This window comes from Acromyrmex echinatior, chromosome 5, assembly GCF_024713525.1.
Source record: "Acromyrmex echinatior isolate Ae372 chromosome 5, ASM2471352v2, whole genome shotgun sequence".
In the NCBI taxonomy this organism is placed as follows: Eukaryota; Metazoa; Arthropoda; class Insecta; order Hymenoptera; family Formicidae; genus Acromyrmex; species Acromyrmex echinatior.
In genome coordinates, this window is record NC_141856.1 from 14,098,559 (window position 1) to 14,114,529 (window position 15,971).

The 15,971-nt window shown below is 34.4% G+C and overlaps 1 protein-coding gene across 13 annotated transcripts in view; it reads right to left on the reverse strand.

Annotated features, from left to right (window-relative positions):
• Positions 1-15,971, reverse strand: part of by (focal adhesion protein tensin) — a 192,927-nt gene that overhangs the window by 9,903 nt on the left and 167,053 nt on the right. For 12 of the 13 annotated variants that reach the window (XM_087406526.1, XM_087406527.1, XM_087406525.1 and 9 more), the window contains 3 exons: positions 7,082-7,365; positions 6,175-6,788; positions 42-255 (listed from right to left, as the gene is read on the reverse strand). In XM_087406526.1, the coding sequence (XP_087262652.1) occupies positions 42-255; positions 6,175-6,788; positions 7,082-7,365 (1,112 nt within the window). The remainder of the gene's footprint in view (positions 1-41; positions 256-6,174; positions 6,789-7,081; positions 7,366-15,971) is intronic. The other variant, XM_087406524.1, reaches the window with a different exon arrangement.

The window sequence follows — 15,971 nt, forward strand, 5'->3', positions numbered from 1 at the left end:
TTCTTCAACCAATATCTAATCAAACAACGATAATTTCTTACTTGTCCGGAAACGGAATTTGCTGTCCATCCATCGTCATCGTCATCGAGGACTGCCGAATCGCTCGCATAACCATCGTTTCTCAATCTTCCTCTCTGCAAGCTCCTAAGCTCACCGATGACACGATTTCCGGTCTCTTGTCGCCAAAGCTTACCCGGGCTCCTTTCATCTCTCCTAGCGGCGAGTTTCAATTGCTGCTGTCTCAGCCACGACAAACTAAACGATAACGAAAGAAACGAACTATCTTATCACACATTCTTTGATGTCTTCCTGTCAAGCATGTCGTGTATCAAGATAAAAAAAACTAAAATCATTTTAAACACATCTTAGGATATATAAATACATAACTGATAAGGAATAAACGCTTTTAACGGTCAAATTCAATATAAATTTATATACAATATTATCTAAGTGTAGTCATTTAAATTGTAAATACTTAATTTTATAACGAAAAATATTATATCCCTTATTAGTTGTATACAATTATTTTATTAAGTGTAAATGAAAGATAAAAAGTCCATCAATTGCTTTCATTGCAAATTGTCGATGATTGAACGACCAACTATTGATAGTGGGCAAAAATTTTCCTGTCCAATATTTATTACTGACTTATGCAACATGAGATTAAACATTTAATAGCACGTTGTAAATAACGCGGATAATTGCGATGTTTCTCGCTTTCATATCTCGCAATAGGGACTTATCGCGTTACACGGCGCATAAATGAAAATATGAGAAGTTACGCTTTCGTAGGGAACACGAGACCGCGACTCCGGTAACAAAGGCTCGACAGAACGTGCCGACTCCTTCGCGAATAGACTCGCGGAATTCTACTATGCCAGATTCTGGACCTCCTACCGCGATAGACGCCGATAATTACACCCTGATCGATGAGGTCGCCCCGGGCCATCGACTCGTGGCTCTCGTTACATCCAGCCATTCTCCGAGATAATAAACGACGGCCTCGGTAGCCAATCAGCGTAAGTCACGGAGGATTTCTTTTTTCCAATAACGAAATTTATGCCCGCTTGAACGCGCACAACCCCCAGGAGGGTTGTAAACTGCGCCTCGCGAGTGAACTTGTCGCTTGAAAAGAGCATTAGTTTAACGGCCCGTCGTTTTAGATCTTTGAATTTGCCATTGGCAAATGATGTGTGAAAGTCTATTATTTTTACATGAAAAATAATTACTGCAATGTTTCGCAATAATCATATATATTCGTAATATAATTCGTGTATTCGTATTTAGTTTAAAAGATTATGGTGCTTTTCAAAGGAGTTTACAGTATTTTCAAGCTCTGAAAAATCATAAAACGTATTTCCTTTGTATCCTGAAAGAAAAGTAATAAGAATAATAAGAAGAATAATTTATCTCGTGATATATAAAATTGCAATGTCTAAAAGCGTGCAATAACTTCGCATCTTGGATAATAAATACAGAAAGGTACTTTAATAACATCAAATAATGAAAAAGGAACTGTGAGTTTGCGGTAACCTTGACCGATTCGTTGAATCTCGCAAATATTCGCGTTTATTTTAAATGTACCATTGATTGAAATATTGGTTTGTGTTTCTTGGAAACAAAACTCGATACGTTGTATTATTAAAGTGAAGAGAAACGGAATACTGCACCTTTTCTATTATTCATGATGAATAGCAAACAGCATTTTATCTTCATTGATTTGTTTATACAGTTTCGATTGTTCCGTGGCAAACTAGTATTGCTTTTCAAAATTTATTCCATTCACTATATGTATAAATTCACTACTTTAAATTTTAGAATAAAAGAAATTATTATACATTATAGCTCAAAACTTTCAACACGCCTTATGTTTTTGCTAACGATTCAATTTTTTATTTATGAAATATAAAATTGTTATATGATATATTCTTGTCTCAAATAGACAAATAACATGTATATCGATGGAAAGAAATATTAATTCAAATTTTGTACTACTAGTAAACATTTGGATATCATAATTAATAATAAAAGAATGAAAACAATATATATTTTCTTTCAGAAATAAAGCATCAAATTAAACACAAATCTTTGATTAAGTACTTGAAAAATTTATCGCCGCTAAAAGCTAAGAATTCTACTATAAAAATCCAAAGAGATAAAGAGAACTTGCAAAAATAAAAAAATCAGAGAAAAAATTAGTTCTTTTTATAATTTTAGTGAAAATATGTAATAATAAATTTAAAAGGATAATGCATGCAAACTGTACTCATATTTTCTTTTCTCTCATATATTCTTTTATATGATAAAATTTTCGTAAATGGAGAGTGTTCTAAAACTTTCGAACGAAGTATGTACATTTATATATACATTTATACATCGTATATACATAGGTCAAATCTCTTAACTTGTTATCATTCTATGCACGTAATCCAAATTGTTAATCCTAAATTGTTGATAGCAAATTGGTTACACCGTACGTGCAGTCGCTTATCAAATGTAATTGTAACAGATGCTCGATTTGCACGCAAATCAAGCGTCCCATAAAATTGCGTGTGCATCTCGTCGAGATCTCATCTGTGTAATAACACAACGCGTGTAAATTCGCCCTACGGGTAAATTTTAAATTAAAGAGAGCTCTTCGCTATTATTAAAGAAACTTAAAAAATGAAACTTATGTTAATTTATGAGACCCATGGGTATTTTTGGTTGCTAGAAAAAATTACATAGCAAAGTTTATTATAATTTTATGTTTATCATATTTAACTAGTTTATTTCATAATGTTATTTATTCATTTTTGTTCATTAATCATTAAATTTATAAGAAAAATGTGTTTTTACATTATACGACATAATAGATAAGTGAATATAAAAAAATTTGTGTAACAAATAAATCTTTCCATTGTCTCACCAGTTGTCTTACCACTTACTACTTGCACTACTATTGTCTAGCACAATTTATGAAGTTACATTAAAAGTACATGAATATGTAAAAGTCTGGAGAAAAACATTGTTAACGCGTTACGCCATGTCAGCGACATTTTTATGTGGATAAAAAGAATTTCCGTGTGTAATAGAAAAGTTTGACCAATGGGATAGAAGTTGCGTTTAAAAAAAAAAAAATAATGCAAACTCTAACTTGCGAAGAAAATTATACTTGCGGCTTTTGTACTCATACTTCGCCACTTCCAATGACTTCCGTTTCCGAATGTCGTTTCTCTACCGTTTCCGGACTTATGTCGGAAGAACAGATAAAAAGAGACGTTTCAGTGTAACATGCTCGATAATGTAAGAGGGAAAGAAGCAACGTTGCAAGATAAAAATAGTAGATAACTAGTAAGAGCAATAAACACAATAAAATATCATAAATGTGAAAAATTTTAATAAATCATCTTTTTAAAATCAACTATTTGCAATAAATTTATTTATTTAAAGAATTATAAAAACGAGAGAATAATATAATATAATTATGATATAACCGACGAAGAATTATTTTATTCTAACAGAAAACTCACTAACCACTATCATCCCGATAATAAATGTGCAGAGTAAAATAAATGAAGACAAATGAGGTGGAAACAGAATGAGATGTTTTCATGGTTTTCATGGTTTTACAGAGCTGATTTAGCGCATCTCTCCGTTCTATATTTGTAATTATGTCAGAGAGCGTCTGCGGTATCCCGAAATACCGGTCCTTCGTGTCTTCAGCTTCATCATAATTTTTCCCATGGGACGCAATGTCGCAATCCTGAAAGCTCTAAAACGTATTCATTAAGTAACGCGACGTTACAGCGTTCTGTTTTATTTTAGCAAGAGTTATAGCAGATAAAGCAAGAATCTTCGATGTCATCACGCTTGGAATGTCACGTTTCTTTCACTTGCGAGAAAGCGGACCTGCTGAACGTTCGTTGATCCTCTCGACCGTAAACGTCGTCTGTTTCCTCTTCAGGTCGAAACATCTCTTTGTAAATAACCGTACACGAAATCTCGAGGTTACTCGCGCGCAACGCAAAATCGTTACGCTCGCGGAGGGAAGTCGCGCGTTTATTTTCACGACGTTCCGTGGTGCGCAATACGACGCGAATTTTACGGTACGGATATTTGGTTCGTCGAACCCGACGAGGTACCTCCATAACTCTACTTTCCATAAAGCCTTACAATCTCCTTAAAAAGATGATTAAAAATAGCTACGGAGGCTAAGAATTAAAGATTTTAAAATGCAAACTTTTTCAGAAATTAAATAACAATGTAAAATTAAAATGTGCTACGCGATGAAAAATACGGATTTTAAGACGAAAAATTAAATAATACTAATGTGCAAATATTTTCAAAATAATTTTTAATTAAATAACTTATATACTTTAATGTATATCAAAATATATTAGGTGTTGGAATTAATTCGTAGCGTTTTTTAATGAAAGAATGTTATTTATTTCACATGAGCATTAAAAAATACATTAATGAAAGTACTTCCCATCACTTGTAAAACGCTACGAATTAATTCCAACACCTAATATATATTAAAATTAAATAATAAATAGAATATAGATATAATTTAAGAATATTTTTCTGAATATTTAAGAAAAATCATGTTACAGTATGTCAACTTCTTAATTTAACGCGTTTTAATGATATCGCAGTGAAAGAAATAAATGTGTGAGGCGATACGTATTACTTTATAATCGCGCCGAAGCGGACAGGGTTAACAAATTTTACGCGATCATACATGCTTTCTCCTCCATTCACACGCAGGATCTCATTCGCAAAATGTGCGAGGCGAGACCGGATCGCGAAAGTCTCGAGTTGTATAAAAAAAAATTGATGACTTCGAGGTGAATGGCGCTATATAGTGATTGCATTTATGGGATGCTTTTACGTTTATGGCAGCGTGATACAACAAACGAGTCTCTTTCGAAACATTATTATGCATATCTACTTAACTTCATTTATATACATATGTACACAAAAAATATAACGCAAATTTAATAATCGTTTGTAAATAAACTTCAAATTGAAGCTAAACAACTGTTGTAAATAAACAATTTTTGATCAAATAATTTGAATAAATTTCTACGCCGATCTATTTTTATTAGTACAATTTTTGAATGTTATCCATTTTTGTTTATTTATTTTAAAAATTACTCTAGAATAAACATTTTATTTATACATTTTTTAATTTATTAGAAAGAATTGTAATAATCTTAGTAATAAAACAATTAATAAGCAAAATTGCACTTATTCGCTTTTAGTTAAAATTAATTGATGTCTCAGTTGACATCAACTAAAAGTAATACATATAATATTATAACTTCACACTCAACGCTATAACTGTTATGTAAGACCACGTGTTGTATTACACTTATATTGCTAAGTGCAAAATTATAATATTGATATTATATTATTTGATGTCGACTGCAGGAATAATACTCTTTGAATATCTTCACGTACTTAATTCGTGTCTTGAAATCTCACGTCATTCGTGAAATGCTATCAACCGCCGATGGGGATATATTTGCAACACTAAATCTCTCTATATATATTTGTGTTGCGAACAATGATTCATGACGACCGCGTTTACTATTTACGGCAAAAATACGGTGTCATAGACACATATGGATCGATAATTTATTAATTATCCATGACTCGTAAATCGTTCTATTCTCCCTTTCTCTCTCCTTTTTTCTCTCGCTCGTTTTCTTACGCGCGAGCGAGGTTCTTTTGCGGTGCCCGATTCGGATGCATTGCGACATCATACTGCCGACGATCGTCTGGAAATTCTGCCAGAGGTACAGTTTAATTCACCGCGATTTCCCCGACGACATCCGTGGAAACTTAGTCTAATCTCTACTTTCGCAACACTGTTTATCCACCGCGAGAAAACTGGCCGCGAGATTTTCGATCGTTGACAGCACGAAGTCGATAAGTATCGTGTGTCGAGACGTGGAAAAAACAATTTCTGTTGAAATTATTGAGAAAAAGAGAATAATAAAAGCGAGAGTAGCTAATGATATCTTGTAGCGAGAATAAAGCTACTTAAACGCGATAATTTTATATATAATTAGCAAAACGGAAATAACACATTTTCTTCGTTATTTTCAATTTAACATTTAACAAATTTTTTTAACTATACAAAAAAATAACGTAAATAAATTTGATGCAAAATGAAAAGTCACTTACCCATCAATATGATCAGATCCACTTTTCACAGGTCCATTTGCGAATTCCGGCGGTGGATCCGGAGTATTTGGACTGAGAGGACTCATGGGTCTTCTAGAATTCTCACCAAGAATGTCCTCGAAATCTACGACAGGCGCTATACCTCGCACAGACGCCTTCCTCACTAACGAAGGCGATGACAATTTCTGATGCTTTATCATGTCGGTAGTAGCACCGTATGAGAACGGTTGGCTGGTCTGCCTGGCGTGATATGGGATGTCCTCGTCGATGAAATCGATGTTACCAGGCGGCGAGAAAGAGTCCGTGTGTTTCCTATAGGAGTCGGAAGACTCAGATATTTTCCGATCTGGAGACATGCGATACTCGAAATCGCGATGCTCGATGCTCTTTGTTGAATCTCTGTATTCGTTCTTCAGAGTGCTGTAACTGCTGCTGGAATTGTAGGGTGGACTTGATTCTTTACCGGCTCCGTAACTCCTGTAGGAATCTTTCAATGTGGAATAAGTAGACGTTGGATGGCTGCTTCCGTGACTGCTATAGCTGCGTGATTCCTGAATGTACATCTTCTCACTTCGGTCGCGATTGTAGTCATCTGTCGGAGGATCTGGCATAGACTGTAAAGAAATTTCATAACATGATGTGAATAGTGAATATTTTTTTTAATCCTTTTACGTTTTTTATATACTAACTTTTTCATTCAATACAAATTTTTTCTTATTTATGAAATATATTAAAGATTTCTACGAATGCTTAATTATTGAGCTAGATAAACAATGCAATGTTTTAAAGTAATTCTCATTAATCTATCATAATTGTGTGAAGACTTATGATCATTTAAATAAAAAGTTGTTCAATTAGCTCCGCTTCCTAACTATTTACCATATGCATAATTGGCCAACTTTATTACCTCGACTGTAAGCATCATATCATGAAGAAGTTTGTCGAGATCTCCGTGAGTTTGATTTTCTGGCTCGGGTTCTGGTGGGCTGGGTCTCTGTGGTGGTGCACTACTTATGCCACTATCCATAGAAACCGTCAATGGCGAGCCACGAGCACCTCCTCCTGCGCTCTGATGTACCACGGCGTATAAGGACCCATCTATAGGACCGCAGGTATAACCCAAGCCACGAGGTGAAGTCTGAACCGAAGAACTCGAAGGAGGTGGTGGTGACAGTGGAGTCTCACGGCCTTCTAGACAAAAACATGCGTCCAAATAAAATAATATAATAAAATAATAAGAGCAATTCAACAAAAAATATTTTAGCATACATTTCAAGTTTTATTGAATATATCACGTATATTTTAAGATTCCACTTATTTTATTTTGTTAACTGTTTATATTATTTTAATTGTATTATTAGAGCAGAATTGATAATTATTATTTCTTTAGATTAGATCTTTTCTTAAATTAACTAATCCGACATCAAATATAATTACATAAATAAAACATTTTAGATTTGAATGGTAATGAGAGCCATTCACGTAAAGCTAACAAGTTGAGCTATAAATAAATTCTTTCAGATTCTTCTTACGTCGGAATATCTGCGGGCGCCCGCGTGAACTATAATTCCGCGAGCGGGAAATCGAGGAGCTTGTTAGAGGAACAACCGCCAGCCATAAATTGTTGACTGACGCTGCTCTTGAGTACGAATTGCAACAAGGGAGTTAAGACTCGTCTATTACATTCCTCTCTCTACCAACGCATCACGTCATTTAGAGCTAATTGTTCGATCAATTTCTGCAATACATTACGAGTATTTATAATTGAAGTCAAAATGAATTTATAACTTGATCATTCACATATAGTAAAACAATAATCAAAAATTTTGATATAAATTTCTTCTTCATTAACTTTTTCTGTGATAGTTAGAAATCTATTTTAGAAACATGAAATTCGTATTACAAAGAAATACATTAACATTTGTTGATCCTAATATTAATGTAAATGTTTTTGATACAAAATCCGTTACAATTATTAACGCAAACATTTCCGTAACGAGTCTCTTACAAAGTCGATGTCGCAATTTAAGCGACAATTTAAGTCGACGTAACATTTGTTACAAGCATAATTCTTGGAAACTCATTGCACTGTTATAGTTGCTAAGCTCGCAACAAGGGTTTCTGGAAGTCTACGACCAACTATGATTATTTGATCCCCGACGGCATCTTGGCCGCTTTCTTGGGGCGCAACCTCAACGGAGTCTTTTTTCCCGATGACCTCGTGAGGGCTAACCTACCGCAAGAATTACGTCATCTAAAGCGCGCGAATTACTCAACTATGACATAATACGGATCAGTGATGAATTGACGTAATACTTGAGTAAAAGAGAAAGGATGAAAAGTTGAAAATTATAAAACAGCTTTTCAACTGTACCATAAATAATTTTACGATTAGCATTGTACAGCATTGTGTAAGAAATTGAGTAAAGATACAGAAAGAAATAAATTAGATGCCTTCATGATATTATTCTCAATCGTCAATAAACAAAATCAGAAACATTTATTATAAGATAATATTACAAATGAATATTAAGAATTAATTTCGTAATCATATGAGAAAGTAAAAATAAATAATAAAAATTAAAAACAAAATTTAAAAAACAGTCTTTAGATTTTAAATATTCTCGTTAAAAGTTCTTCTATATATTGATAAAATCTCATCAGCTAGCTATTAATAGCGTGAAAGCTTTTGGGAATAGAATTTACACTGACTAAAAAGAAATGCAAGAAGAAAACGAGAGAATGGTAAGAAGTTTATTTAGCTCTCAAGCAAACTTGGGTAACAATGTTGAGGATAAAAAGGCGCGAACGCAACTGTAGGTACAACTAACAAAATCGAGAACACGCTGGAGAACCAGAGTCAAACTTTCAGCGAACGATAAAACTTTATTTAAATTTACTCGTAAAGAATGGAAGAAGTGCAATGGGAAAATGAAAGTTTAGATACGCGACATTATGAACTTTTCCAAGTGTTAAACATTCAATTATTACGATATATCAATAATTCATTTATTCCGAAAATAATGATAATAGCGATAAACAGCACATCTCTCTCTCTCTCTCTCTCTTTCTCTGTCTATCGTGTACAATAATTATTACTTTTGCATCTATATCTTATATCTCGTACGTATAAACAAGCAAAAATAGAAATCGTTTTCAAGAAGAACAAGTAGATTCGCCTTGGACAAGTGAAGGATTAACAACACGACAAGAGAGTGGTGCGTAGTGCCGACAAGAAACTTGTTCCCAAGAGATCCGTATATTCGATGCGAATCAACTAAGACCCCAGCTGATGTTTCCTACGGCGCTATTCGGCGTGCTCTTCACGTCCGGTTTGCACAGCTGAGATCTTCGCTACCCCTATCATGCACCGACAATTGTTACGTCACGTCGAAGAGCGTAATGCGAAAAAGAATTTGCGAGAAACATGCAATGAAACATGTGCAGCGACAACAGCGAAATGAGGGTTGGGGTAGTCCTTGGTATAATGGAGGGGTACTTAATGGGTCTCTTCATCGAGATGCGTATTCAGTAGCACCGCGTGTGTGTGCGTAGAATTTCGCGGCGGCTTATTTTTCGTCCTGCAGCTGGATCTCCATTTTTTTTCTCTCTCTTTCTTTACCTCCCTCTTTCTAGAATCGTCCGCTTTGATCTCATATTCCGTGCGCCATGGGGCGCAAGTGTGCAATGCACTTGACGCCTTAGGCCCCTGTCACACTCTACGTCTTTCTCCGATGACAGCGTTCTACCCTGATGCAATCGCGCCAATTACAGTCGCTGGATTATCGGCTTAATTGGAATTCCCGGGGTGTAATTATTTGTCCACGTGGGGCAATATATGTACGTACGATTGGGTCATAACATAATTCAATCGCCGGAATGTTTGTTCTTTCACCCCATCGGCTAAAACGACCATTTTGGCGTTTACGAAACATACATCATGTTATTGATAAACTGTATCCCTTATTTTATAAGACACAATTGATATCTCTGTAATTTAGTTTGTATTTCTTTCACTCGAGAATTAATGAAGAAATAAAGATATTATTAATCGCAGAGTGTATTGTCAAATTATCACAATTAGTGTAAACTTGAGATAATTAGAGATTTAATTAACTAAAGTTCCGCAGTTTCAATCATTTAAACAGTTTGCTATATTTTGTGTTTTACCTCTTCACTATTTCCTTAATAAAGATATAGTATGTTTCAATCATTACTGCCGCTTAAAGAAGACAAAAAAAACTCTATATATTCACAATTTAACCGGAAAAAATGTAAACGACCGTAACGAATCACGAATCGCTATTATCTTTTTACGAACAAGTTTGCTAAGATAATGATGTGACTGAGATCGACGATCGAGCTAATTTAGGATCATCAGGGAGATTCCACGAAGGACACCGAGTATAATCTCTTAGGGCCGTGCGGGAAGCCTCATCTGAATTCAATCGTCGTCGCTATCTCGTTGACACATCGCGACTGGCATAAATCATTTTTATTTGAGTAACTCTCGTTTATTATACTTGAATCGGCCCGCGCGTTCTGTCAATGACAACTAATCTACCACCTCGAGCAGATAAAATGCATTTAACATCTACTTACAACATACACGCGTAAACAAGATCGCATTACAAATAATGTAATATGATATAAATTTGTGAATAAATTCCTACGTATTTTTCTGTTTGTTTTTCAAACAGTTAATGTAATAAAATTTTAATATATTTTGATATATTTTATTACGTTAATTATTTAAAAACAAACAGAAACACATAAGAACTTGTTAACAAATTTCAGATTCCATTATTTTTTTACCCATCCAAAATTATCTCGCTTTCATAATTATATAAATAATATTATGCGTTAAAAATATAATGATATACGCAGTACTAATCGAATTTTAGTAATCATAAAAGAGACGGCTACCTTTGAAGGCTATTCAAAATTTATCTTATAATTAATTCAACGCTACATGAGCGAGAACCCATTTTCGCGTGTATACATGTTTAACAACAAGGATCCCTCGTTGCTTGTCGATCGAAGATTATTGCCGTCGCGATATAGCCTGATATAGCCTCTTTCAAAATCATGATGAAATTGGAATATGGGGTACACGACCGTTGATGATATTGTATGAGGATTTAATAGTGCTGATGAAGATACGATGAAAGCGTGAAATGTGCCAGCATGCAATCCATAACTCTTGCCGTTTTTACGTTAATAGTGTAAACGAGAGAATTTCGTGATATTTTGTAATTATTGTAAATAAAAACTCTTATAATATTTTCAACAACACGACTATAACTTTTCTTAAATGGTAATTCGAGATTGCCTTATGTATCAGCGCGTTGTAATACCACCTACTTCGAGACCACCTTGGGCTTCTTCGAAGAACGAAGGATCGATCGGCCGGAAGGCAAGAGCGATGATTTTTGGCTGATTTAATGAAACAAGTTCTCATCGACGCCACGTAAAAGTAATTGCCCCAAGGAAAGACGCAACGATCGCGTCAACGAATTGCGTGCTCCGAAACATTTACCGGACGCCCGTCTGCGGGTTCGAGATTGACGCACCGTTTGGATAAAAGTGAGACGAGTAGCCATTAACGTTCGATCGTATTAAATTATCGGAGGCATCTCATAACCCAGACATGCGACGATCGACCTAAGTATGATTAAATTGCCGTTGAAGCGGCGCGCAAGGGTACTAAAAATAATAGTACGACAGAGAGAGAGAGAGAGAGAGAGAGAGATGCTAACAGCGCAATATTCTGTACACATAAAAAAGTACACGACCGTAACAGTACGATTACGCGCCGTAACGTAAAGTGGACATTTAACTATTCTTAAAGATATATTAATTAACCCTGAGGCTTCCTGCTCGTGGGGAGTCGAGTTGACTCTAAACCGCAAGTGGTTCCACATCTCGAAAACGCGAGCGGTTTTCTCGTTTATCACACCCTAGAGCGTTGCGGATATAAATTTCTGTAGCATTGCGGCGCGATCTGGAAAGCGTGTGCATACTCTAGCCGCATACAGCTGCAATTGCATGCCGCGATCGCTGATCATGCGGCGGATAGCGACGTCGCCGTCGGCCGCACGCTCCAGCGCGAATCGGTCGGGGATTTATCGCGTCAAATGATACCGTCGACTAGCTTTCCGTCTGACCCTTATTGCAATTTCTCCGACATGCGTCGTGCTTTTTGCACTTCATGCCGCGATGCGAGAACGCGTGATGCGGCGTGCCGCCGCATCAAGAACGAAATCGGTTCTCGTGCGATTTATCACCGTCATTCATCATTCACGAGCAATCGGATAACGGGTGATTGAAGTGTCTTGGAACACTGTGCGTCATATATGCGGAAAACACGTCTGTAATATGTAAATTTTAATTTTATCACTGACAGAAGGAAAGTTTTACTCACAGAAAAGGTTGCTTCGATTTAAAGAAATTTTCTTTGTTTAGTTGTTTCTTAGTTAAAGAAAAAATTTCTTTGATTTAAACATTATTTTTTTAAAGCAAATAAAATTTCTTTGATTTAAACAAATTACACTATGTTCAAATTCAAGAAATCATGATTTGAACGTCACTTCTTAGATTTGGACATAATTTCTTTAAGTCAAATAAATTTTATTTGACTTTAAAAAATAACGTTTAAAGAAATTTTTTCACAAATCAAAGAAATTTTTTAAACTCAAATAAAATTTATTTTTAAAAGAAAATTTCTTTAAATCGAAGCAACCTTTTTTCTGGTTGTTGTTGAAGATTATACCTAATATATTGTAAAAATTCTTAAACATTTAATATGTCATTAAATAATGGGAATGATAAAATAGACTAATAAAATGTAGATAAATAAATTTAATAATCTATACTATCAAATTAAATAATACATTTTATCAAATTAAATAATACATAATAATACATTTTTTTAATAACATATTCTTTTAAATGCAAATTTTCTAATAAGCATCTAATAGAAAGATAGTTAATATTTAATTTATTTTAGAAAGAAGTTTGTAGGGAATAGTATAAAAAAAATTGAACCCGATAGTGTATATTCAAAGCAACATAAAATATTGCCGTCATTTAACGTTGTCCCGATTTACAAGTTTAACGAGTTTTGCCTGGAACAAACAATCTTCCAAGAGAACGACATAAATTTCCCAGTACCCTAATATAAACGTCAAAGCGAGCGATTGCGAGTTGTGTAAATGCGAAGCGTGTGGGACGTAATACCAATTAATTAATACTATTGCCTATAATAGTCTCGCGATTGTAGATCTACCTAAGGACGATATCAGCACGATATCGACGTCGCAATGCGCGTCGTAAAATCATCCGAGTGTACAAACTGATAAACTTTATCTCTACGACAAGGGACCATTTTCGCGAAAAGAGGAAATAATATTGATTATCTTTGGCGGAATCGGTGAATCGTACTAATAATATCATTTTATCAGATACACTGTTAAAAATAAAATGTTAATTTTAATTTAAAAACATACATTTAAAATTAATATTTTTTGTACAAAAAGATGTTCATTTTAACATTTTTACATGTCTCAGAAAGTTCACTCTACATTTTTAAGTTAAAATTAATATTTTATTTTTAACAGTGTATTTATTATAGTAATTATACAGTATAGTAATAATAGAAAGAACTATTTTACACAACTGTTTTTATATAAAAGAATCGCATTAATTATGAAAAATTGAGTGAGTTAGTTTTACATATAATGTAACTTATAACGTGAACAAGTAGATGACAAACATAAGCTTCAATAATAGATTATTTTGAATTATGATGTATCAAAAATGTTTCTTGAGTTTACATTTTTGATATATCATAGTTTAAAAATTATCCATTAAACTTTATATGTCTAGCCGGCATTTATAATCGATTCTTATATGTAAGACTGTCTTAAGTCCAGTCTTAAAATGTCATTAACCAATTAGAATATTAGCATTTTAAGATGTTACTTAAGTCTCTTAAAATAAAAATTGATTATGTAGACCGGCTTGTTTACGATATTTTTTGTTCATTATGTTATAAGCTACTTTATGTAAGCTAACTCATTTCACCAAAATTCAATTTTCCACATAACTATAATATGGAATCTTGTATTTAAACAATTAACTTTCCATTGTTACTGTCTAGTTAAGTTATCAAAAGAGACACGGCAATAATTATGCATGTACACACTAACGCTGCACCGAGTCAATTATTCAGTTGGTACATTTTGGCGGAGTGCAACGATGACATGCGGTTTGCGTGACCATTGGCAGTCGCTATCAGGACAACGACGACGATGGCAACCATCTAACTATTTCAATTTCTCACTGCTTAACACCATAAAGAAATCACGCACGTGCAACCACAGAGCACATTCGTATACCGATACCAAGTTGAATATGGTAATTAGATTCTCGCGCAAGAACGTCATCGCTTTAGCTGGCTCGCACGTTCGCTTTCTCTGTCTTTCTCCCTTTCCCAGAACAAATTTATACTTAATTCCGGTTGTTAACTTATTTTACAAGCCACGTTGCTATGATTTAATCGTGGAATTCAGGGATAGGACAAGCGCGACACGCGTGAGTGCGGATATGGTAGCGAATACGGAAAATTTAAAGACGGGATCCCGCAAGACAGGTTTACGATGCCTAGTGGGTTTCCTCTGCACATTCAAATGCGGATGTAAGTTGAAACTTTCTTGGCGACTTCTTACGCCTTTGGATCCATAATGAAAATGTGAGAAATTCAAGGAGGAAGTTTATAGAACATGATATTATTAGTATGGTGCAAAATCTTGCCAGCGATAGATTGACAACGGTTCTATTAATGCAGCCATCAAATTGAAGTAATATTATTTTTTATATGTAAAAATAAATCCTTTACAATGGATATAACTAGATAGTGCAGCAAAAAACATGTTATTGGAAGAACTTTGTTAAAAATGTCGAAATATGATACATGACAGCATCTTAAAATTAGCATTTTAAACTCCTTTTAATTTCTGCTCCATATTATTGAAAATCTCATTGGCCTTAATTCCTTTATCAACTGATTTAACTCCTCAGTGAAGTTAAAATCCTTACAGATTCTCAAAAAACAGAATTTGAAAAAGTTAACTCGTTTTTGAGAAATCTTACAGATGGACAAATCGTCAAAATAGACAGATCAATACTGTAAAACTATAAAATAATTTGCTAGGCTACACTACTTTCCTAAAAATTTAATAATATTTTGAGAATATTTGAGAATATAAAATATATATTTTTGAGAATATCTTGAGAATATAAAAAAGCAATTTTTTAAAATACATTGATATCCGTTCAAACGTTTCAAATTTCTAATTACATCTTCGTAGCGAACGAAGCGACTATCATAATTAACCGAGAAACCAATTTGCATAACAAAGCAGCCGCCCACGTAGATTTTTCAATGCATACAATAGCATCGTGTTCGTATGGCAAAAAAAACCTTTTCATTTCGCATCGTATAACCATTTCATCCTTCCTCGTCCTTCACTGGTCTTCCATGCCGACGAAGAACAGATCGCTAATATGCGAGGTAAAATTTAACATCCTCCCTTTGGATTCTATTCATTGGCATAGTAAGCCATCATTATCTTCAGCTGGACGCCAAAGGGAAGAAACGTGCAAGTAGTACTAGATGCGAAAGAAAAATGGAGGTGAAGGAGGGGGAGAGAGAGAGAGAGAGAGAGAGAGAGAGAGAGAGAGAGAGAGAGAGAGAGAGAGAGAGAGGGAAGGAAAAAACGTAGGGATGAATTACT